This window comes from Sander lucioperca, chromosome 5, assembly GCF_008315115.2.
Source record: "Sander lucioperca isolate FBNREF2018 chromosome 5, SLUC_FBN_1.2, whole genome shotgun sequence".
Classification (NCBI taxonomy): Eukaryota; Metazoa; Chordata; class Actinopteri; order Perciformes; family Percidae; genus Sander; species Sander lucioperca.
This window is the reverse complement of record NC_050177.1, coordinates 11,265,271-11,289,576: the sequence shown is the minus strand read 5'-3', so window position 1 is coordinate 11,289,576 and position 24,306 is coordinate 11,265,271. Positions and strand designations below refer to the sequence as shown.

The following is a 24,306-nucleotide window of genomic DNA, read 5'->3' as shown; positions in this document are numbered from 1 at the left end:
ATGTCCTAATGAAAGCTCATTGTGGGACTGGCTCTAGTGGCTGTAATTCTGCACCAAGGCTGAATTTCAGTAAAGAGACATCAGATACAGTATTAGGGGACCACTAAGGCCTATTTAAAAGCATCCAAAGAGCACCGTGTCATGGGACCTTTAAGTCATAATACAGTTGTGGTCACCCGTCTGACAGTGTAAAAAAAGCAACAGGAGGCGAGCAAGGTGCAAGCCCATTGAGGTAGGATGTTGAGGGTTTGCAGGCCAGTCCCACAGGGATCGGCAAAGGGCTATCACGTCTGTCACAGAGGCAGCTGAAATGGCCACAAGGTGGCTGTGGACTAGGAAAGAAGAGTCATGGGTGGGGAAATGCTATCTGGGGTTACCTGCATTGGCAAGGTTGTCTGATTGTTAAAAGACCCAAAACACATGATAACCCCAAGAAAAATCACTGATGATGTGCATCATAAGATGCATTATGTGTGCACGTGTCAGTGTGTTAGCTAGTATTGAGGCAACAGCATTTCAAAATGTTTTGCTTTATTGAATTTCGAGCATGAATCTTTAATAATTAATTACCACAGATATATTTTATTGCAATTGCTTTCTTATACATGTAAATTATTTAGCAACACACAGGGATTTTCATTTTTGAATCAAGTTTTTCTTGCTGTTTTTTTCTGGTTTAAGAATGATGACATAGCACTTTGGAGAAAAAATGCAAAACAGGAGACCAAAAGATGAGGCAAAAATAGCAAAAACATGGACAGCCACTGTATGTTTCCCAGCTGTGCTAACATAAACTGGAATAAAAGTAATCCACACTGCGAAGAATATCAGCATGCTTAAGGTGATGAACTTGGCCTCGTTAAAATTATCAGGTAGCTTCCGAGCAAAAAATGCCATTAGGAAGCACACGCAGGCCAAGATGCCGATGTATCCAAGAACACACCAGAAGCCAACCTCTGAACCAGTAACACACTCAACGATGATGGTAGCACTGTAATCTGTGTTGTTGTTGTTGACATGAGGTGGACTGGTAAGCAGCCAGATAACACAGATTATTACCTGAGAGGAGGGAAAAACAGCATGTTCATTTTAAATCAACACAGTTGAAAAGATATGTATAGAGTTGATTTGTGGAAAGGGTTTATACCTGAACAGCTGTTCCTAAAAGGACACTTGTTCTCTGTTGGTTGGGTCCAAACCACTTCATGACATTACTTCCAGGCATTGTGGACTTGAAAGCCATTAGGACCACAACTGTCTTGGCCAGGAGGCACGAAATGCATAGGGCAAAACTGATTCCAAATGCTGGGTACCTGATACGGCAAAGCCAGTCTGAAGGCTCACCAATGAACAGCAGGCCAACAAGGAAGCAAACAGCAAGAAACACCAAGAGAAGGAAGCTCAATTCCATGTTGTTGGCCCGGACCAGTGGCGTGTCTTTGTATGTGAAGAATATAGCAAGGATGGAGAGGGAAATACAAGCTCCAAGGACAGATACAACACACAGCACAATACCCATTAATTCATGGTAAGACAGGAACTCAATAGTCTTTGGGATGCAGAGATCTCTGCCTTTATTGGGCCATGTGTTCTCTGAGCAACGTGAGCACTCTAAAGAATCTGGAGATGGGAAGAGAAGATAACTTTTTAGTTTAAAGAAGCCACATTTAGACAGAAGCAGGTCAGCACACAGGAGATACGGTGATAAAAGACAGAACACAACACACCAGTCATATTACTAACTTCTCCTTCAGCACAGGGGACACAGTCAAAACAGCAGATGGGTTCCCCCTTTCTCCTGGCGATGCGGGAACCTGGAGGACAACTGTCGCTGCATACAGACCGGGAAGCCTGAGAGGCAAAGTTCAGCCACTCAGAAAGACACTGATTTTAATTAATATTAGACAGTGTCTCTGCTTTGTTATGAAATATCTATTTCAGATACAAACTAAAAGCTAAAAGTACAGTGTGATCTATAAAAGCTGTGTTTCAACTAAAACTGAATCCAATTTTGTGATTTACCCATTTGTTTAATAAATAATTAAGAGGATTATGAAGGAGTATAACAATCCTGTAAAAATGATTACACAAAATATGATTTTTTTTAAATCACCATTGGTAATCTTATGCATTCCCCAACAAAATAATATAAAAAACTAGGGCTGTCAAACGATTAATTTTTTCTTAATCGCGATTAATTGCTGAATTTCCATAGTTATAGTATAACTAGTAGTAGTAGTAGTAGTAGTAGTAGTCCATAGTATAGTTCAGAACTGTTTTTAAGTACATATTAACAATGGAAAGCAGTTCTTACCAGTGTATCTTGATTGGGAATCAAATGAATGCAAAGAAAGTTGCTTTATGAACTTAACTTTAAGATTTGTATTTTTTTATTATTTATTTACCGTAAACAAAAGAAAAATGTGTGAATCTGTCATTATTGCACAATTCAGAACATACCAACCGTGGTACGTCTTTAAGACCCGAGACTTCTACGATGCTGACAGGTCTGCAGTTAGTTGCCACCCATTTTGCAAGAGCTGTAGTAATTTTTTTGGATTTGATTTTATCCACAGGTCAGCAAATAGCACTCTCCAAAATAGTGCTTTGCCTGAGCCCGCTAGCATCAACCTGAGTCACGTTAACTGTACTACTATGCTTAGCTCGTAGGTGGTAGCTCAAACTTGACGTGCTTCAGTGATATTTTAATTCGGCTTTACACAATGTGTTTATGGCTTTCAACTTGTCTACTGAGCCGTCCGGGAGTTTTGGAAAATAAAAGGCGCCATTCAGAATTGTGTTGCTGCTGTCTTTCTCCATCATGCCTGCAGCAGCAGGATGTGTTACCAGGAAGTATGGCAGCTTGATAATAAGTAAAGGTGCGGCAAAGGGTCAAAATAATAGCCTAGCTAGATTCTAGTGATTTTAGAACAGCTAAGGGGCGTTGTTAGGCACGACGCGAAGCCAAGTGAAGTGTAAAATAAATTAATAAATGGCGGCATTTTTAAAAAAAATGAACTTGTTATGCTTGGCCCTTAATCGCATCACGATTAACGCGTGAATGCTGACAGCCCTAAAAAAAAAAACATGTTTATGTTGTCTTATAAACATAATTGCTGCATTTATTTAGCTGTAATTTGACATTTTTGGGGAAATTCATTTTGAAATTAGAATTTTGCATTAATTCAATAAAATGTAATTAAATTACATCTGTAAAATACTATTTTCACACTGCATTCACTTCAACAATAGCCAAGTCACAAATTTAGCTATTGACATTGACTTGGTATACTTAAAGTCCCACTCCAGACGCATTTTAAACTATGTAAAACTACTCTGTTATGATTTATGTTTTGTTTAACGTGGTTTACCCACATGAAGAGTAAAATAGAGATCTGAAAAGAGGCTGAAAGCAATCTACTCTTTCTCCCTCACTGCCCCGCAACATGGCGACCTAATTGGGTGGCCTGCTTGCTGAGCTCGGTGAACTTGCGCTCTGTAACTATAGTTCGGGTGTCCTGTCTGAACCCCACCCCCCCACCCCGTCGATCAGACACAGACTCAGAGTCAGTGTGCACTGAAACTGGTGACTATAGACGTATCACAATGGTAAGTGTAGTTAGCCTCTTTTATGTTGTTTTTTAGCTTGTAACTAGCCTGATTCCACCCTCCTACGTACTTCCGCTCAATTGTCATTTTCCTTCAGTACGTCTGGGTTTCTGGTATATTCGCGGGTTTTCTCCGGCCAATCTTTACCTGTCCAATCAGCGAACAGAGGGAGTGGCTGACAACGATGACGTTGAGCGCTAGTTTGAGTTGTAGTTCCGTAATGGCGGCAGAGAAAAATGCGAGCGAAGCCATCCGGTCCGTTGTGGCAACCCTGCCGAATATCCCAACCCAGTCTCACGGCAGTTCGTGAAATGGTCACGTAATTTAATCTATTGATTCATGTACACGGACACGTTTATCTCACGTTTTTTTTTTCGTGATGGTTAGCACGTTTTTTACAATCTGATCTCACAGAATTCCGTGAAATGAACATAGCCCCTTAAGTTAAGGAAAAGGTCGTGGGTGGGCTTACGTTTCCGTGACACGCGGGACAACAACGGGGCGGTTGGGTTTAGGAAAAGAAGAACGGGACGGTTGGGTTTAGGAAAACAATAACGGGACGCGGGACAACAACGGGACGGTTGGGTTTAGGAAAAGAAGAACGGGACGGTTGGGTTTAGGAAAACAATAACGGGACGCGGGACAACAACGGGACGGTTGGGTTTAGGAAAAGAAGAACGGGACGGTTGGGTTTAGGAAAAGAAGAACGGGACGGTTGGGTTTAGTAAAAGAAGAAAGCGACGGTTGGGTTTAGGCAACGTGACACGCGGGACACGATGCCCAGTCTCCTGGGTGAAAGTCTTGTGTTGTTTGACCCATCCACCACCCCAACCAACCTCCCTATACGGATTTTCGGGCTTTCATACTACTCGCTACTGTAGTCGCTCTTAATGAATCGTCCTGTGATCACGAATGATGCTTCCCATTGAAATACATTAGTTTAAAAAAACGTGCTGACCATCATGAAAAAAAAAGACGTAAACGTGTCCGTGTACACAAATCAATAGATTAAATTACGTAACCATTTCACTAACTGCCGTGAGACTGGGCTGAATATCCAGAAGTTAAAGCCCGAGCAAGAACAATCTTTGCTGAGTTTGTTGGTGGCCATGATGTTGTGGCCCTCCTCCCCACGGAGTTCGGGAAAAGTTTGATTTTCCAGCTCACTCCGTTAGTGGTGAAGGAGTTGGCTAAGGCGAACACTAGCGATGCTAAGCCGACGTCACGACCAAACGTTAGCGATTGGTTATGGCAGATCCAGAGTGGCTCTGGGCAGATCCAATAGTTTTAAACTTCAACAGAGTACCCGCCTTCAAGGACATTTGTCAATGGAGAGTGGCCAGACTCTCTGTACAAATGAAATATACGAGAGTCTGGTAGGACCAGGCTAGCTTGTAACTGGCAGTGGCTGACAACTGTTGATAGTGGGTTTTTCGCTCTCTGTACTGACAGTCCACTCCACACTGGAGGTTTCAGGTTTCTTTGCTGTCTTTTGCGTATTAAACAGCGATTGCTTTACCAGATTAGTGACGTACCTAATCAAGCTTGCCCAGAATGCGTTTGAATCTCAGATTTCAGAGAAGTGCATAGACATCTTCACCTTAAGGAGAGGACTGTGAGGACACCTCTCTAGTGACGAACTTTGCACAGATACAATTCAGTATAGTCAAGGTCAGACATTTTAGGGGAAATAAACATTAGAAAAACAAATCTAGCACTGCAAATAAACAAAACACAAGCAAATCAATAAAACATCACCAATTCGACAACACGTGCAGCATTTACCAAAAACTGCTAATAGAGAAAAACACAACCAAATACAGGCGTTAGTGGCAATTCGAATAATCTGGCGAAATACACATAATAATTTTGAAACAGGCTAACATTATATTAACTGACTATTACATTACTATTTACTTTCAGAACCCATAAGAGGGGACTAAGATGTTAAAATAGTTAACAATTTAGTAACTGCTGCCGGTTCTTTAATTTTAGAAAGGGTCGGTATACATTTAGAAATAGTATTCATGTCGTCAAACCTATTTTTACTTATTTTAAAACATTATTTTAACAATTTGCAATTTAATTTTGTCCTCATACATTACTTTGTGACAATTGTGAAAGTAACTTTGTTGCTAAGATACGTTCATTGATAACAAAGTGCACTGAGGTCTCATGGCCACCGTACTTAACTGGAATTTTTTTATCAATTTGTTAACAATCAATAATGGGTGATTATTAGTAGGGTTTATTTTTGCAACATTCACATGCAATTGCTGTCAGCTTGAAGTTATATTTAAAGGTGTCATGTACCTCTGTTTGTTTAACGATAAATTATATTGCACAATATTAAGAACAATTTAACTGATGTGTTGATCAACAGTTCATACAAGAGCCTAAGAGGTGAACATGGTCTCAAGCCTGTTTGTAAAGAACACACCTGCTTCCCAACAGGCCACTTAATCACCGAGTCATTTATGACCAGGCTGCGTCCAGCGGGCGAGGAGGCATCATAGAAACCTACTTTTACCAAATGTAGTGAACCGTCAGGCATCCTTTGCAAGTTCAAGAGATCATAATAAGCAATGGGGTCACCGTTTTGATCGAAGATTACTTTCTCCCCCAGTGCAGAAAAATTAGCACGCTTCATGTAGTGGATTAGCTGAGGAAGCAAGGGAAACAGGTTATATAAACACAAACATTGGTGCACTTGACTCTTGACTTTTTTTTTTTACTTATATAATTAGTCTCACCTGCCAAGGTTTAACATTCTTTGGGTCTGCACAGGTGCCATTAGGTAAAGGCCCCTGTCCGACTATGCAGTTACTCATATCTTGCAAAGCATGGGCCACCAAATACACAGCCTTGTAGACATTATATGACACTCTTAGCTGTGTCACATCAGAATAGGTAGAGTAAACATCATTTAAATCCTCAGTCCCTTTACATGGCAATCTGTCGAGGTAGTTGTCGCCCATGTGAGAGTGGCTGTTCACTGACCCGTTCAGTCGGCAGTTAAACGTCTCTTCCCAAAATTCTGTCAAGAAAGCTGATTTATGAATACTGGATGGTCTGAGACTCATGAGGTGTTGTTTCAGCCCTGGAATCACATCAGCTCCCCGCATGGCAAATCCTAGTGTTCCCGCCAGTAGGCCTCCAAAATTTTCCCAGAGTGTTTTGGTAGTGGCCCAAGCCTCACCAGCTATCCACTGCAGGCCGGTTATATTCTGACGTTGGACCTCTCTTAGAATCCACTTCATTTCTGAATCACTACAGAAGTTAATGATGACCTTTGAGGACGACATCTGAATAGTGAAAATATATGTTAGTTAATATTTAATGACATTTAAACTGTTTTAAGAAATTTAATGATTCACATTGCAAGCATGCATAATATAAGTTATTGCACTCTAATGAATATGTATATGAACAAGCCACGTGTACAGAGGGTGCAAAAATAAATACATAAAATAACAGAAACATTTTATATGATGTCCGATCTATGAGCTTCAAATGCTTCAAAATAAGTTGCAACACTGTGTCATAGAAGTGTTGAATGAACGTTAAGGTCATTTTTCATGACAGTTTTCAGTGTTACAATCCTGCCAATACTTTGTAACTTCTTATTGATGATGTGACACTTTCTAATTACTATTTTAAGTATAATGTTGTTCTAATACAAAAACACCACAACTGAACATCAATCAAAGCTAAGACAGCAAATGGCAGACCAGAATTGATTTAATTATATTTCTTAGTCTTAGTAAAGTATTTGAATTTCAATGCAAATAGATGTTTTGGGGTGGTTTGATCAGAGATGTAAATACAGGATTAATATTATCAATTAAATAAACTATAACTTTCAGGATTAGTGCAGAAAATATTCAGAAATGTGGTCACATTTTTATTATTTTGTTACATGTATGGAAGACAGAAAGATTAATTTAATTCAAATGTGTTAATTTAAAGTGTAATATAAATGTACAAATGACAACTTCGCCCATTACCCTTGACTATTCAGTATCACAATACAACATCACAAACTGTCGTGAAATGACACTAAGAGTTGAATCGACACCTTTCTGAAATAATCCTAACAACAATTGAGAATTATAAGATTCACAAAGGTAAAATTTATTGCAGGTGTTCATGTTATTTTGTACACCCTTTGAAAATGGTATTGACCCATAGATACCTGAATGACATCCAGAAGCTCATCTAGAGCCTGCTGACTCAGGACAACAGGGTAGAAATGAGTGTAGGCAGCACACACACCGTACTGCACCGACTCCTGCAGGAACAGCTGGATGGCAAAGCGGGCATGGTCAGATTCCAACCCAATGACTCCCACCCAGGTCCAGCCAAAGTAGCTAACCAGCTGAGCCAGGGCTTTGATCTGGAAGGCGTCACTGGGCACGGTGCGCATGAATGTTGGGAAATCTCTTTGGTTACTCAGACAGCTGCAGGACGCACAATAGCTCACCTGGTATTATAGAAAACAACAATTAACCTTCTGCACACTTTGACTTACTGAAAAGGCCGTTGAACAAGAATCAAATTTCACCACAAAATACTACCGTCTTTACAGGCACTCAGTGGTGCAGAGTTTTCCCTGTATCCGAAATGAAAATAGTGTTTGGAGTCTAGCAACTTAAACACTCAACGATGAAAATGGAAGATGAGTTACCACTGATTTTAAAATATGGACATTTTAAATCTTTTATACATTTCTGAAAATAAAATTATCATGTTTTATACCACACGCATAATACTGGATTAGGATTAAGTGCTTCTCTATGGGTTGAGAACATCCCTACTTCCTAAAAAAAAAAAACAGTTTAAAAACCCATTGGATTATCTGAAAAATTACTTTTCAGAAAACTGATTTCAGGGCTGTTAACATTTTAAAGATACTTAATTTTCACAGTTACAGCAATGCTATGCAACACTAGGGCACTTAATCAAAGAAAACCGTAAAAGTGTAATGTAAAAGTATTAACATTATGACAACAGAAGTTCACAGACTGTCAGGTAGTCTCACCAGGGGTATATGGAATGAGCTAAGCAGAGCCATAGACACCCCAGAAGCAGCATCTCCTATGATTACTGGGGACACAGTACTTTGTACGGCAGCACAGCCTAAATTAGAACTGTTTCTTTCTTGACCTTTGTCTCTGTTCACTCTCTCAGCCCTGGTGCCTATCTCTGGCTGGCCGTTCACCAACAGCAAAGATGCTCTCAGTGACACAGGTATGTCATCACAGCTGTCACGGATGTGGAAACCCAGCTTGAGCTGTGGCAGTAGGTCACTGCGCTGGTTGATCTCATTGATTGCAAAAGTCATAGTCTGCATCCAGCGCAAGGCACGAGAGCTGAAACTGTACAAAAGTGAGAAGCAGTTCATCACACAGCACAAATATATGTGTATATTAAAATACACACAAACATACACACATAAATAATAAATCGACTGTATACAACACAACACCTAGGGACTGCAGATGAAAACTAGTTCTTTTTAAAAATTCTGGCATATTTACATGGTGTTTTTATACAATGTTCATAAATATGCATGGTCCCTATCAAATAAACCAATAAAATAAAAAAATAAAAATAAGCCAACTACTATCACATTCAGTCAAATCCAAATCCAATAGAATACAATCTACTATGCACAATACAAGCCGACTAATATCAAATACAGTCAAATATTTACTCACTACTGATACATATTAGCGGTTGGTTTTGTTTTGTATGTTGGAAGAGAAGACACAGGGCTGTAGTGTAGAGGGAATAAGCCCCCTATAACTACATCTCCATCTTCATACAGACTATTTTTCTCCTCTTCCCCCAAGAAAACACAGTTATCCAGAGCAGCAGCTGAGCTAGGTTTGCCCCCAAAGAGAGAAAGTAACATAAGAAGCTTTGCAGCCAGCATTGCCATAGCTGGTCCAGGTTTAAAGGAAAGCTCCAGCTAAATATTTCAACCCCTGAATACTCGACCTGCCCTTTCATACACATACACATTATGATATGTAAGGATGCAGCGGGTTTATATACTGTAGTTAGAACACATACATCAGAGGGGACTTCCCAGATACAGTAGCTGTGACATCATTACACATTTGGTTCCTGGGGTGGAGGTAGCCCAATTAAAAAAAAATGTAGCACCCTGCTAAATTTATATATTGTTTATTTTGTGTTCTGTTACCAGAAATACAGTATATCCTAAAATATGGGCCAGTTGAATTGTTCCTGTTGTGTAATACCTTTTTGTTAGTAATATTTAATATTAATTCATATTTGTATCGAGTTATACAATTGTGAGGCGTTGAAATATCCTCTGTTGTGAGTAACCTTTGAACCTTTTGTCATTTTATTTTGTATTGGGTGGCAAGGTGTCAGTTTTGTTGATTATCCAATCAGTGCCATCCAGAGCGCAGTTTGGCAACCTACCGGATTTTTGAGGGGGCGGGACCAAAAAAAAAACAGAGCGAGACGGAAAAAGAAAGTGACGAGAAAAAAAAAGACTTAGAGATAGCTACGAGCTATTTTTTTCTTGTTTTTTTGTCAGTGTGTAACCCTGTTAAAACGGGAGAGTGAGCTTTGTTTTGGAGCAGGTTAAATCGACCATGGAGATTTCACTGAAGTGGAGCTAACGCCATAGTCATGTGCGAACTGCTACTACATATTCAGAAACCCACTTTGCCACCGAGTTTCTGAATGCTGCCACCCATGTTGCTGCAATAGATGTGCTCAGGATTCACGCTGCAGATTGGAGGTGTCTGCGTTTGGGGACGGACGGAGTTTCAGGACGGGTTTCCTCATTGTGTATCTCACCACTGGACAGAAGGGTTTGGATAGACAGTCACTATAATCTTTCCGTTACCAAGGAACCGTGAGTATAGACAAAATTCTCTGGAAGGATTTCCACTGAGCTCCAACAAGCGCGCCAACGTTGTGGTACCACAAAACTGAGACATAGTAGAAAAAACCCCGTGGTATTGTTCAGTCATTTCATTTGGACAATGAGGACATTTTGAAAGGTTAACTCACCTGGTTCTGGAAATAAATATAAATACATTTTGAGTATAGCATTCAATCAGACCACTCTCTCCCCTCCCCTCCTGCACAGCGAACTCAGAACAACGAACAGCGAAGTATGTGACAAATTCTAAAAAGATTTGCGCTCTGGAGTTCGGCTGATAAACTCTGCCATGAGATCCTGAATATCAGATCATCCAAAATGTCTTTGTGGACATGAAGCAGTGTGCTATGTGAAAGTGTACTCTGAGTGATAGTGCTACGGAGCCAGTTTTTCAGGCGGCGAAGAGCTGAGAAAGACCTTTCGGAGCCAGCAGTAGACACTGTTAAACAGAGGCACAAGTGGATCAGCTGTTCCACGGTGAAGAAATCAGCTGTTCCACCCCAGTGAAAAGGCCTCTTGTTACTAAAATTATCCCTCTCTTCATCCCACACCCCAAACATGACATACAAAATGTCGTGGAACAGAAACAACAACCAGAGATATTTATAAGCTATCATTTTATTGTCATCGCAGTTTGCTAACAGGGGGTGCTGCAGCACCCCTACTTCCCGCACCCCTGCTCCTATGGATATATGATTCACTTTTCTGTTTTTTGTTGAAGTTCTTTTAGTAGTCTGCATTTAAAGCTTTAGTGCGTAAGTTTTTTTATATTAATGAATGTCCGTTATATTCAAGCCACTGCCAAATGACTTGATGCTAAAAGCTAATTAAGACTTTCACCTCCACAAAACTCGCTCTGTATTTGTCAATATGGCTATGTTTAGAAAATTGTGTCAACCGGCGACTTTTGAGCACAGAAAATCGAGCAAAGATAATTACCTCTTCTAAAGAGTCCATCATGTTTTTTTAATCCTCCGTGTCCTCCTTCGTTACAAGCAACTGCGTGGAGGAAGGGTGGAGGTGGTGCCCGATCAGGGAAGGCTTTTATCATGTGGATGCGCCAACAGTGTTGTTGTCATAACTTAGAATTCCTTATGGGGGAGACAGAATCTACGCACCATAGCTTTAAGTCATAAAGTATAATGTTGTAATAAAGAAGTCACAGGTTGTGAAAATATCACATTAAATGCAATTTATTTTTTATTTAAATTTGTACTGTAACATTAATTTAAATAAAGTCACCTGGCCTACAGTGGCCGTATCTATACTGAATGTGTTAAGTCATAATACAGTTGTGGTCACCTGTCTGACAGTGCAAAAAAAGCAACAGGAGGCGAGCAAGGTGCAAGCCCATTGAGGTGGGACGTTGAGGGTTTGCAGGCCAGTCCCACAGGGATCGGTAAAGGGCTATCAACTCTGTCACAGAGGCAGCTGAAATGGCCTCAAGGTGGCTGTGGACTAGGAAAGGAGAGTCATGGGTGCGGAAATGCTATATGGGGTCACCTGCATGGGCAAGGTTGTCTGATTGTTTAAAGACCCTAAACACATGATAACCCCAAGAAAAATCACTGATGATGTGCATCATAAGATGCATTATGTGTGCACGTGTCAGTGTGTTAGCTAGTATTGAGGGAACAGCATTTCAAAATGTTTTGCTTTATTGAATTCCGAGCATGAATCTTTAATAATTAATTACTACAGATATATTTTATTGCAATTGCTTTCTTATACATGTAAATTATTTAGCAACACACTGGGATTTTCATTTTTGAATCAAGTTTTTCTTGCTGTTTTTTTCTGGTTTTAGAATGATGACATAGCACTTTGGAGAAAAAATGCAAAACAGGAGACCAAAAGATGAGGCTAAAATAGCAAAAATATGGACAGCCACTGTATATTTCCCAGCTGTGCTAACATAAACTGGAATAAAAGTAGTCCACACTGCGAAGAATATCAGCATGCTGAAGGTGATGAATTTGGCCTCATTAAAATTATCAGGTAGCTTCCGAGCCAAAAATGCCATTAGGAAGCACATGCAAGCCAAGATGCCGATGTATCCAAGAACACACCAGAAGCCAACCTCTGAACCAGTAACACACTCAGTGATGATGGTAGCACTGTAATCTGTGTTGTTGTTGACATGAGGTGGACTGGTGAGCAGCCAGATAACACAGATTATAACCTGAGAGGAGGGAAAAACAGGATGCTCATTTTAAATCAACACAGTTGAAAAGATATGTATAGGTATATAAAAAGGGTTTATACCTGAACAGCTGTTCCTAAAAGGACACTTGTTCTCTGTTGGTTGGGTCCAAACCACTTCATGACATTACTTCCAGGCAGTGTGGACCTGAAAGCCATTAGGACCACAACTGTCTTGGCCAGAAGGCACGAAATGCATAGGGCAAAACTGATTCCAAATGCTGGGTACCTGATACGGCAAAGCCAGTCTGAAGGCTCACCAATGAACAGCAGGCCAACAAGGAAGCAGACAGCAAGAAACACCAAGAGAAGGAAGCTCAATTCCATGTTGTTGGCCCGGACCAGTGGCGTGTCTTTGTATGTGAAGAATATAGCAAGGATGGAGAGGGAAATACAAGCTCCGAGGACAGATACAACACACAGCACAATACCCATTAATTCATGGTAAGACAGGAACTCAATAGTCTTTGGGATGCAGAGAGCTCTGCCTTTATTGGGCCATGTGTTCTCTGAGCAACGTGAGCACTCTAAAGAATCTGGACATGGGAAGAGAAGATAACTTTTTAGTTTAAAGAAGCCACATTTAGACAGCAGCAGGTCAGCGCACAGGAGATATGGTGATAAAAGACAAAACACAACACACCAGTCATATTACTAACTTCTCCCTCAGCACAGGGGACACAGTCAAAACAGCAGATGGGTTCCCCCTTTCTCCTGGCGATGCGGGAACCTGGAGGACAACTGTCGCTGCATACAGACCGGGAAGCCTGAGAGGCAAAGTTCAGCAACTCAGAAAGACACTGATTTTAATTATTATTAGACAGTGTCTCTGCTTTGTGATGAAATATCTATTTCAGATACAAAATAAAAGCTAAAAGTACAGTGTGATCTGTGAAAGCTGTTTTTCAACTAAAACTGAATCCAATTTTGTGATTTACCCATTTGTTTAATACATAATTAAGAGGATTATGAGGGAATCTAACAATCCTGTAAAAATGATTACACAAAATACTATTTTTAATAGTGACTATTAATAATAGTGACAATCACCAGATGTCAGATGTAACACCACTGGTAACCTTATGCATTCCCTAACAAAATAATTTAAAAAAACATGTTTATGTTGTCTTATAAACATAATTGCTGCATTTATTTAGCTGTAATTTGAATTTTTTTTGGAAATTCATATTGGAATTTGAATGTTGCATTAATTCAATAAAATTTAATTAAATTACATCTGTAAAATACTATTTTCACACTGCATTCACGTCAACTATAGCCAATTCACAAATGTTGCTATTGACACTGACTTGGTATACTTAAAGTCCCACTCCAGATGCATTTAAACTATGTAAAACTACTCTTTTGTTTAACTTGGTTTACCCACATGAAGAGTAAAATAGATATCTGAAAAGAAGCTGAAAGCAATCTACCCTTTCTCCCTCACTGCCCCGCAACATGGCGACCTAATTGGGTTGTCTGCTTGCCGAGCTCTGTGAGCTTGCGCTCTGTAACTATAGTTTGGGCGTCCTGTCTGAACCACCCCCGCCCCCCACCCCGTTGATCAGATCCAGACTCAGAGGAGGAGTCTTTCTGCACTGAAACTGGAGACTATAGATGTATCACAATAGTAAGTGCAGTGAGCCTCTTATATGTTGTTTTTTAGCTTGTAACTAGCCTGGCTCCGCCCTCCTACGTACTTCTGCTCAATTTTCATTTTCCTTTAGTACGTCTGGGTTTGCGGTATATTCGCGGGTTTTCTCCAGCCAATCTTTACCTGTCCAATTAGCGAACAGAGGCTAAGAATGATGATGTTCAGGTTGTGCGCTAGTTTGAGTTATAGTTCCGTAATGGCGGCGGAGAAAGATACGAGCGAAGCCATTCGGCCCGTTGTGGCAACGCTGCCGAATATCCAGAAGTTAAAGTCCAAGCAAGAACAATCTTTGCTGAGTTTTGTTGGTGGCCATGATGTTGTGGCCCTCCTCCCTAAGGGGTTTGAAAAGTTAGATTTTCCAGCTAGCTCCGTTGGTGGTGAAGGAGTTGGCTAATGATAAGTATAAGCCGACGTCACTACCAAACGTTAGCGATTGGTTATGGCAGATGCAGAGTAGCTCTGGGCAGATCCAATAGTTTTAAACTTCAACACCCGCCTTCAAGGAAGTTAACACTTGTCAATGGAGAGTGGCCAGACTCTCTGTACAAATGAAATGTATGAGAGTCTGATAGGACCAGGCTAGCTTGTAACTGGCAGTGGCTAACAACTGTTGATAGTGTGTTTTTCGCTCTCTGTACTGACAGTCCACTCCACATTGGAGGTTTCATGTTTCTTTGCTGTCTTTTGCATATTAGACAGCGATTGATTTACCAGATTAGTGACGTACCTAATCAAGCTTGCCCAGAATGCGTTTGAATCTCAGATTTCAGAGAAGTGCATAGACATCTTCACCTTAAGGAGAGGACTGTGAGGACACCGCTCTAGTGACAAACTTTGCACAGATACAATTCAGTATATAGTCAAGGTCAGAAATTTTAGGGGAAATAAACATTAGAAAAACAAATCTAGCACTGCAAATAAACAAAACACAAGCAAATCAATAAAACATCACCAATTCGACAACACGTGCAGCATTTACCAAAAACTCTGCTAATAGAGAAAAACACAACCAAATACAGGCGTTAGTGGCAATTCGAATAATCTGGTGAAATGCACACAATCATTTTGAAACAGGCTAACATTATGTTAACTGGCTATTACATTACTATTTACTTTTAGAACCCATAACAGGGGACTAGGATGTTAAACTAGTTAACAATTTAGTAACTGCTGCCGGTTCTTTAATTTTAGAAAGGGTCGGTATACATTTAGAAATAGTATTCATGTCGTCAAACCTATTTTTACTTATTTTAAAACATTATTTTAACAATTTGCAATTTAATTTTGTCCTCATACATTACTTTGTGACAATTGTGAAAGTAACTTTGTTGCTAAGATACGTTCATTGATAACAAAGTGCACTGAGGTCTCATGGCCACCGTACTTAACTGGAATTTGTTACCACAATCAATAATGGGTGATTATTAGTAGGGTTTATTTTTGCAACATTCACATGCAATTGCTGTCAGCTTGAAGTTATATTTAAAGGTGTCATGTACTTCTGTTTGCTAACGATAAATTATATTGCACAATAATAAGAACAAATTAGTTGATGTGTTGATCAACAGTTCATACAAGAGCCTAAGAGGTGAACATGGTCTCAAGCCTGTTTGTAGAGAACACACCTGCTTTCCAACAGGCCACTGAATCACCGAGTCATTTATGACCAGGCTGCGTCCAGCGGGTGAGGAGGCATCATAGAAACCTACTTTTACCAAATGTAGTGAGCCGTCAGGCATCCTTTGCCAGTTCAAGAGATCATAATAAGCAATGGGGTCACCGTTTTGATCAAAGATTACTTTTTCCCCCAGTGCAGAAAAATTAGCACGCTTCATGTAGTGAATTAGCTGAGGAAGCAAGGGAAACAGGTTATATAAACACAAACATTGGTGCACTTGACTCTCATCTTTTTTTTTTTTTTTACTTATACAATTAGCCTTACCTGCCAAGGTTTAACATTCTTTGGGTCTGCACAGGTGCCATTAGGTAAAGGCCCCTGTCCAACTATGCAGTTACTCATATCTTGCAAAGCATGGGCCACCAAATACACAGCCTTGTAGACATTATATGACACTCTTAGCTGTGTCACATCAGAATAGGCAGAGTAAACATCATTTAAATCCTCAGTCCCTTTACATGGCAATCTGTCGAGGTAGTTGTCGCCCATGTGAGAGTGGCTGTTCACTGACCCGTTCAGTCGGCAGTTAAACGTCTCTTCCCAAAATTCTGCAAAGAAAGCTGATTCATAAATACTGGATGGTCTGAGACTCATGAGGTGTTGTTTCAGCCCTGGAATTACATCGGCTCGCCGGATGGCAAATCCTAGTGTTCCCGCAAGTAGGCCTCCAAAATTTTCCCAGAGTGTTTTGGCAGTGGCCCAAGCCTCACTAGCTATCCACTGCAGGCCGGTTATATTCCGACGTTGGACCTCTCTTAAAATCCCCTTCATTTCTGAATCACTACAGAAGTTAATGATGACCTTTGAGGACGACATCTGAATCGTGAAAATATATGTTAGTTAATATTTAATGACATTTAAACTGTTTTAAGAACTTTAATGAACACTAATGAATATGTATATGAACAAGCCACGTGTACAGGGCGTGCAAAAATAAATACATAAAATAACACAAACATGTTATATGACAATTCAGTCCAATTTATGAGCCTCAAGTGCTTCAAAATAAGTTGCAACACTGTGTCATAGAAGTGTTGAATGAACGTTAAGGTAATTTTTCATGACAGTTTTCAGTGTTACAATCCTGCCAATACTTTGTAACTTCTTATTGATGATGTGACACTTTCTAATTATTATTTTAAGTATAATGTTGTTCTAATACAAAAACACCACAACTGAACATCAATCAAAGCTAAGACAGCAAATGGCAGACCAGAATTGATTTAATTATATTTCTTAGTCTTGGTAAAGTATTTGAATTTCATTGCAAATAGATGTTTTGGGGTTGTTTGATCAGAGATGTAAATACAGGATTAATATTATCAATTAAATAAACTATAATTTTCAGGATTAGTGCAGAAAATATTCAGAAATGTGGTCACATTTTTATTATTTTGTTACATGTATGGAAGACAGAAAGATTAATTTAATTAAAATGTGTTAATTTAAAGTGTAATATAAATGTACAAATGACAACTTCGCCCATTACCCTTGACTATTCAGTATCACAATACAACATCACAAACTGTCGTGAAATGACACTAAGAGTTGAATCGACACCTTTCTGAAACAATCCTAACAACAATTGAGAATTATAAGATTCACAAAGGTAAAATTTATTGCAGGTGTTCATGTTATTTTGTACACCCTTTGAAAATGGTATTGACCCATAGATACCTGAATGACATCCAGAAGCTCATCTAGAGCCTGCTGACTCAGGACAACAGGGTAGAAATGAGTGTAGGCAGCACACACACCGTACTGCACCGACTCCTGCAGGAAGAGCTGGATGGCAAAACGAGCATAATCAGATTCCAACCCAAGGACTCCCACCCAGGTCCAGCCAAAGTAGCTAACCAGCTGAGCCAGGGCTTTGATCTGGAAGGCGTCACTGGGCATGGTGCGCATGAATGTTGGGAAATCCCTTTGGTTACTCAGACAGCTGCAGGATGCAAAATAGCTCACCTGTTATTATAGAAAACAACAATTAACCTTCTGCACACTTTGACTTACTGAAAAGGCCGTTGAACAAGAATCAAATTTCACCACAAAATACTACCGTCTTTACAGGCACTCAGTGGTGCAGAGTTTTCCCTGTATCCGAAATGAAAATAGTGTTTGGAGTCTAGCAACTTAAACACTCAACGATGAAAATGGAAGATGAGTTACCACTGATTTTAAAATATGGACATTTTAAATCTTTTATACATTTCTGAAAATAAAATTATCATGTTTTATACCACATGCATAATACTGGATTAGGATTAAGTGTTTCTCTATGGGTTGAGAACATCCCTACTTCCTAAAAAAAAAAAACAGTTTAAAAACCCATTGGATTATCTGAAAAATTACTTTTCAGAAAACTGATTTCAGGGCTGTTAACATTTTAAAGATACTTAATTTTCACAGTTACAGCAATGATATGCAACACTAGGGCACTTAATCAAAGAAAACCGTAAAAGTGTAATGTAAAAGTATTAACATTATGACAACAAAAGTTCACAGACTGTCAGGTAGTCTCACCAGGGGTATATGGAACGAACCCAGGCTTCTTAGTAGAGCCATAGACACTCCAGAAGCAGCATCTCCTATGATTACTGGGGACACAGTACTTTGTACGGCAGCACAGCCTAAATTAGAACTGTTTCTTTCTTGACTTTTGTCTCTGTTCACTCTCTTGGCCCTGGTGCCTATCTCTGGCTGGCCGTTCACCAACAGCAAAGATGCTCTCAGTGACACAGGTATGTCATCACAGCTGTCACGGATGTGGAAACCCAGCTTGAGCTGTGGCAGGAGGTCACTGCGCTGGTTGATCTCATTGATTGCAAAAGTCATAGTCTGCATCCAGCGCAAGGCACGAGAGTTGAAACTGTATAGAAGTAGAAAGAAGTTAATCACACAGCACAGATATATCATATATATCGTATATATATACGTACATTACAATAACCACAACATGAATCCAATAGAATACAATCTACTATACACAATACAAGCCAACTAATATCAAATACAGTCAAATATTTACTCACTACTTATACATATTAGCTGTTGGTTTTGTTTTGTATGTTGGAAGAGAAGACACAGGACTGTAGTGTAGAGGGAATAAGCCCCCTATAACTACATCTCCATCTTCATACAGACTATTTTTCTCCTCTTCACCCAAGAAAACACAGTTATCCAGAGCAGCAGCTGAGGTGGGTTTAAGTCCAAAGAGAGAAAGGAACATAAGAAGCTTTGCAGCCAGCATTGTCATGGCTGAATATACAAGAAGCAGCTACCCTTTCTGGTAACATACAAAGGAAAATGTTGTTTCAGGCAGCTGATTTATATAATTAGCACACATATATCTAAGGGTACCACCCAGTTACAGTAGTTGTGTCATCATTAAAGGTAAACCTTTGCCTGGGGTGGGGTGAAAATTAAACAAATAAAGTTTTATTATCACACAGAAGACCTCATTGAAAGTTGCATTTCTCTGCTTCTAAACAAAAACATAAGTCCCTATGTTGATCTGCAGATATTGAATAGGAGATAAATCCTGGAGCCTTTTCTGATCACCCAGCAGTGGTTTTACCCTATTGTTATCAGCCTGGAGTAAAATACAACAGGTGCATATTGCTGTTCCTTTAATTACTGTTATTATTTAAAGTTGTGACCATTATTTTTTTTAATAATTATTCATGTGACAGTCATCGTTACTGTTATATTGCTGTATGCAGACTGCTGTTCATATTGTTGTTAGAAGTTTGATGAATATATTATGGCAGTTGTTGAGAATTAGTAAAGGCTGATAAAATTTCAAATGTGTTTTAAATGAAGTCTGTTACTAAGGGCAATACATACAACGCTGTACATTTCTTGCACCTTGAATTATTTTAGTTGATTCATTTTTTTTTTATTCTTTAACAATAAGGATCATGTTTGTTCCCCTTCCATGTGCATTGCATTTGGCATTCTTAGCACACAAATTGTGTTGTCCAGCAAACTGGGACTATAATTTGGGAGGATTGTACAATTTAAAGAACATATCCTAATTGTACAATCCTCCCAAATTATAGTCCTCGTCCTCTATAAAAAATAAAAAATAAAAAAACACAAGAAAAAGTGTGGCAGATAATAGCGGACCGACTGAATGATAGTCTAAAAATATACATGTATGAACTACTGCTCTTAACTGAAACCATTCACTGAGTCACTGTCATCTGCAAAAGCAAACAGTTGTACACTTTGCATTAAAAGCGAGCAGTGGAAGTTAATATGACTTAGGTAATTTATATTTTAGCCCATGAGAGAGAGGGAGAAACAGAGCGAAAGATATTTATGCATCATATTCTAGTGTTGTAGAAAATTGATCTTCATGGTAAATTTCCTGAGTAACATTATCTTCTGCTTACTTTTAAGGCAAATAGTACAACTGTTAATTTGTGCAAATGATTAGTAGCCTAATCCTTGAATGGTATGATTATGACGGTTTCAATTCAGAGCAGTGGTCAGTTAATGTATATGTTTAGGCTACTTACATTTCAGTCATTCAGTCGGTCCGTGATCGTCTGCTACGCTTTCTCTGTTTCATTACAGCAGCTGTGTTTCTTTTCTTTTTATACAAATAATGTGTTTCACGTCATCATACTTCCACAAGAAGCTGCTGCTCACTCTGTATAAAGTATGTACAATGCGTATTCTCCATTTTGGCATCAGTAAATCTGTGATCGACCTCGCGGTCTTTTGAGGAAAGCCGTGGACGCGCATCTATCTGAATTACTTCAGCCTGGCTCAACCTAGTCTCTCCTCCTCAGCCTGGCTTGGCCTTCGTGAAACGCACCAAGCCAGGATGCACAGATTAGACTAGGTCAAGCCTCACTTTATCAGTTATCCTGGATTTATATATTCTGCTTTTGTGAAACAGGCCCCTGGTCTCATTCAGGTCAGTGTCCAATATAACAGCTGTAGGGCATATCCTGTCTTAACGCTATGTCTCCATAGATGACGGGACACGTAACAGCTGTATAAGGCAGTGCTGCCTCAAGCGCTCCTATCCTGCCAGATCAAGGGATGAAACACATAACACATACTTACATTCATACGCACACACCTAAGGATAAGCTCTACTGCAGTATTCTCAGGCTGACATTGTTTTCAGTCTCTGCTGAGGTGCATATGTGTTTATGTCGCTTGCAATATCTTTGTTTACATTGATGGATAGGCTAAACTTAACGTTTCCAGCATGAGTTTAAATACACCTACAGGACCCCTAACCCTAACCCCACACAGCTTACACACTAAAATTAAAAGTAGTACACTATTAGCAAAACCTTACACTCAAGAAGCAAAACATCAGCCCATATTTGCACAACTATAAGCACATTGTCAACTCACACTTGTTGCAAAACTCTACACACAGTGATTTGCAAAACACTAAACACACTTAACATACATTACACACAAAAATCTATCATGAAGTCACTTCCTTGCAATACCAAAGCACTGACTGTCAAATTACCGCACCGTCCAACCAATTGGTTCAACACAGTCATCAGGTGTGCAAACACTTGTTTGCTTAATTGTAGACACACCAATCAGGTGTATAAGCACTATAAAAAGCAGCAGGTGAGTTCATCGGTCTTCAAGCACAATGGAAAGAGTCAAAGAAAGAGTAAGACAAGGAGGAGAACGAGGAGGAGGACAAGGAGGAGGAGGAAGGGGAGGAAGAGGAATCAACAGAGGAAGAGGAAGAGATGGAGGCCATGCTGGAGGTAGAGGTAGAGGAAGAGGAAGAGGAAGACAAGAAGGTGCTCAAAGAGGACCGAATCTGACAAATGAAATCCGCGCAACACTGATTGACCACGTTGTCAACCACGGCCTGACGCTGAGGGAGGCTGGACTGCAAGTACAGCCAAATCTAAGCCGATACACAGTGGCAAGTGTGATAAGAACATTTTGACTGGAAAATAGGTATTGTAAAAATATCATCATATCAAAAACATCTGCACGGTTTCAGTAACTGCTTACAGTACTGTATTCTATGCACTATCAGCACGTCTGTTACCTTTTCCTGTGAAATTACTGTACTATTGTATACTGTTTTTTTTTCTACATAGGATTGGGGGTCAGGAACGACAAGGGGGAAGGCCTCCTATGTTAGCAAGCAAGAGAGGGAGATAGTAAACATGGTTTTGGCCAACAATGCTATAACACTCAATCAGCTCCAAACTAACATTGTCAATAACCACGCCAGTTTCAACGATATCCATCAGGTCTCAACATCAAAACTGGCACGCATTATGCAGAGGTACTGTATGTATTCACTTTAATTCAATTCAATTCAATTCAATTTTATTTATAGTATCAAATCATAACAAGAGTTATCTCGAGACACTTTACAGATAGAGTAGGTCTAGACCAAACTCTGTAGTTTACGAAGCCCCAACTATTACAGTGGTTGCCTCAAGAGCAAGCATTAGCAGTAGCTATTGCGACAGTGGCAAGGAAAAACTCCCTTTTTTGTTAGGAAGAAACCTCGGACAGACCCAGAATCTTGGTAGGCGGTGTCTGATGGCACCAGTTTTTTTAGCAGTGTGATCTTGCATACTGTCTCATAATCTTTTACTGTACTGTAATATGTATACTACATCTACACTGAACTACACAATTTTGCCTGACACTGTTCTTCAGAGAGTTTTACGAATGGATGGAGAGGAGATCCAGCATGAGTTCATTTACGTAGATGAGGCTGGGTTCAACCTGACGAGAACACGAAGGAGGGGAAGAAACATCATTGGCCACAGGGCTATAGTCAATGTCCCAGGGCAACGTGGGGGTAATATAACACTCTGTGCAGCCATTACACAGAATGGGGTCCTCCACCGCCATGCCCATATGGGCCCTTACAACACAGCACTCATACTTACATTCTTGGACCAATTGCACAACATAACAGCAGCAAATCAAATCGATCATATGCAATACATTGTTGTCTGGGACAATGTGTCTTTCCACCGCTCTGCTCTGGTTCAGAACTGGTTTCAGCAACATCCACATTTCACCGTCCTATATCTTCCACCATACTCTCCATTCCTCAACCCTATAGAAGAGTTTTTCTCGGCATGGCGGTGGAAGGTATATGATCTCCGTCTCCAGGCTGAGGTACCCCTCATCCAAGCCATGGAGGAGGCCTGTGACCAGATGGAGGTAGCAGCAATGCAAGGATGGATTCGTCATTCAAGACGTTTCTTTCCAAGGTGTCTTGCTAATGACAACATTGCCTGCGATGTTGATGAAATTCTCTGGCCAGATCCAGCTAGGCGAAGAGACAATGTCTAGTTCTTTTTTTTCTTACAGTACAATACGTAAAGTGACATTTTGTTACAGTATTATGAATCTCCATGTCAACATTTTGGGCGTGTTGAGAAATAAATGAGTTTCTTCAGTCTGCAACATTGGTCTTGTGTAGTGTTTGGTGAATTTACATTATATTATATTGTACTTTGTTGATGGTAGCCTACTCTAATCATAGGGAAGTAGAAGTGCTAAAAGTGTTTTAGGTTTATCACAGCAGAGTGTAACTCGTGCAAACAGAGTATAGTAATGTGAAACGTGTGTGTTTCATATGGTAACAAAGTGTGGTTTTTAAACAGAAGTGTATAGTTTTTACAAGAGTGTTTAATTATGCAAAGGATCTGTAGTGTTTTGCTAATTGGGTGTGTGGTTGTGCTAATTGTGTGTAGTGTTTTGAAAACACGGGCCCTGTTTTGAAAATTGTGCTTAAGCAATCCAAAAAAACTGTAAAGCATGATTCACAACCTGCCTAAGATTGGGAAATGTTTTTTGTTAAAATGTTTATGAAGTTATAAAGAGCAAATACAACATACAATAAACAGTATGAAGGGAGCCCTCTTTAAAATGCATACTTCACCATTCCACACAGGTCATAAAAATGACTAACAATAACACAGAAAAATAGGAATTCCCCTCAGACAAAATTTAAATAAGTGCACTGGTGTAAGCAATCTTTTAAATGTAACTTTACTAATATCATTTATATAATTGAAGCCTAGATAAAATCAATTATGTTGCTAATACTGCAGTCCTTGACATGCATGCAGCCAAGTTACTTTTGATTTGCAAGTAAAACAAATTATTTTCATTTAAAGTGGCCATCATTTTTGTAACATTTGTGCACCAGAGAAATGTTTGAATATTTTTGAAATAAAGTTGAATTATCATTTTTGAACG

At 39.6% G+C, this 24,306-nt stretch overlaps 2 protein-coding genes across 2 annotated transcripts; both read right to left on the bottom strand.

Annotated features, from left to right (window-relative positions):
* Positions 1-636: 636 nt before the first annotated feature.
* On the bottom strand, positions 637-9,355 carry LOC116050862 (extracellular calcium-sensing receptor-like). The gene is made up of 8 exons (XM_031301087.1): positions 9,330-9,355; positions 8,651-8,987; positions 7,805-8,092; positions 6,363-6,914; positions 6,050-6,271; positions 1,728-1,851; positions 1,148-1,620; positions 637-1,059 (listed from the first exon to the last, which is right to left on the bottom strand). The coding sequence occupies exons 1-8, from the start codon at positions 9,338-9,340 to the stop codon at positions 637-639; spliced, it is 2,430 nt and encodes an 809-aa protein (XP_031156947.1). The 5' UTR covers positions 9,341-9,355.
* A 2,944-nt stretch (positions 9,356-12,299) lies between these two features.
* LOC116050808 (extracellular calcium-sensing receptor-like) lies at positions 12,300-19,129 on the bottom strand. The gene is made up of 8 exons (XM_031301019.1): positions 19,104-19,129; positions 18,595-18,940; positions 17,749-18,036; positions 16,336-16,887; positions 16,019-16,240; positions 13,383-13,506; positions 12,803-13,275; positions 12,300-12,719 (listed from the first exon to the last, which is right to left on the bottom strand). The coding sequence occupies exons 1-8, from the start codon at positions 19,112-19,114 to the stop codon at positions 12,300-12,302; spliced, it is 2,436 nt and encodes an 811-aa protein (XP_031156879.1). The 5' UTR covers positions 19,115-19,129.
* Between the last annotated feature and the right edge of the window lie 5,177 nt (positions 19,130-24,306).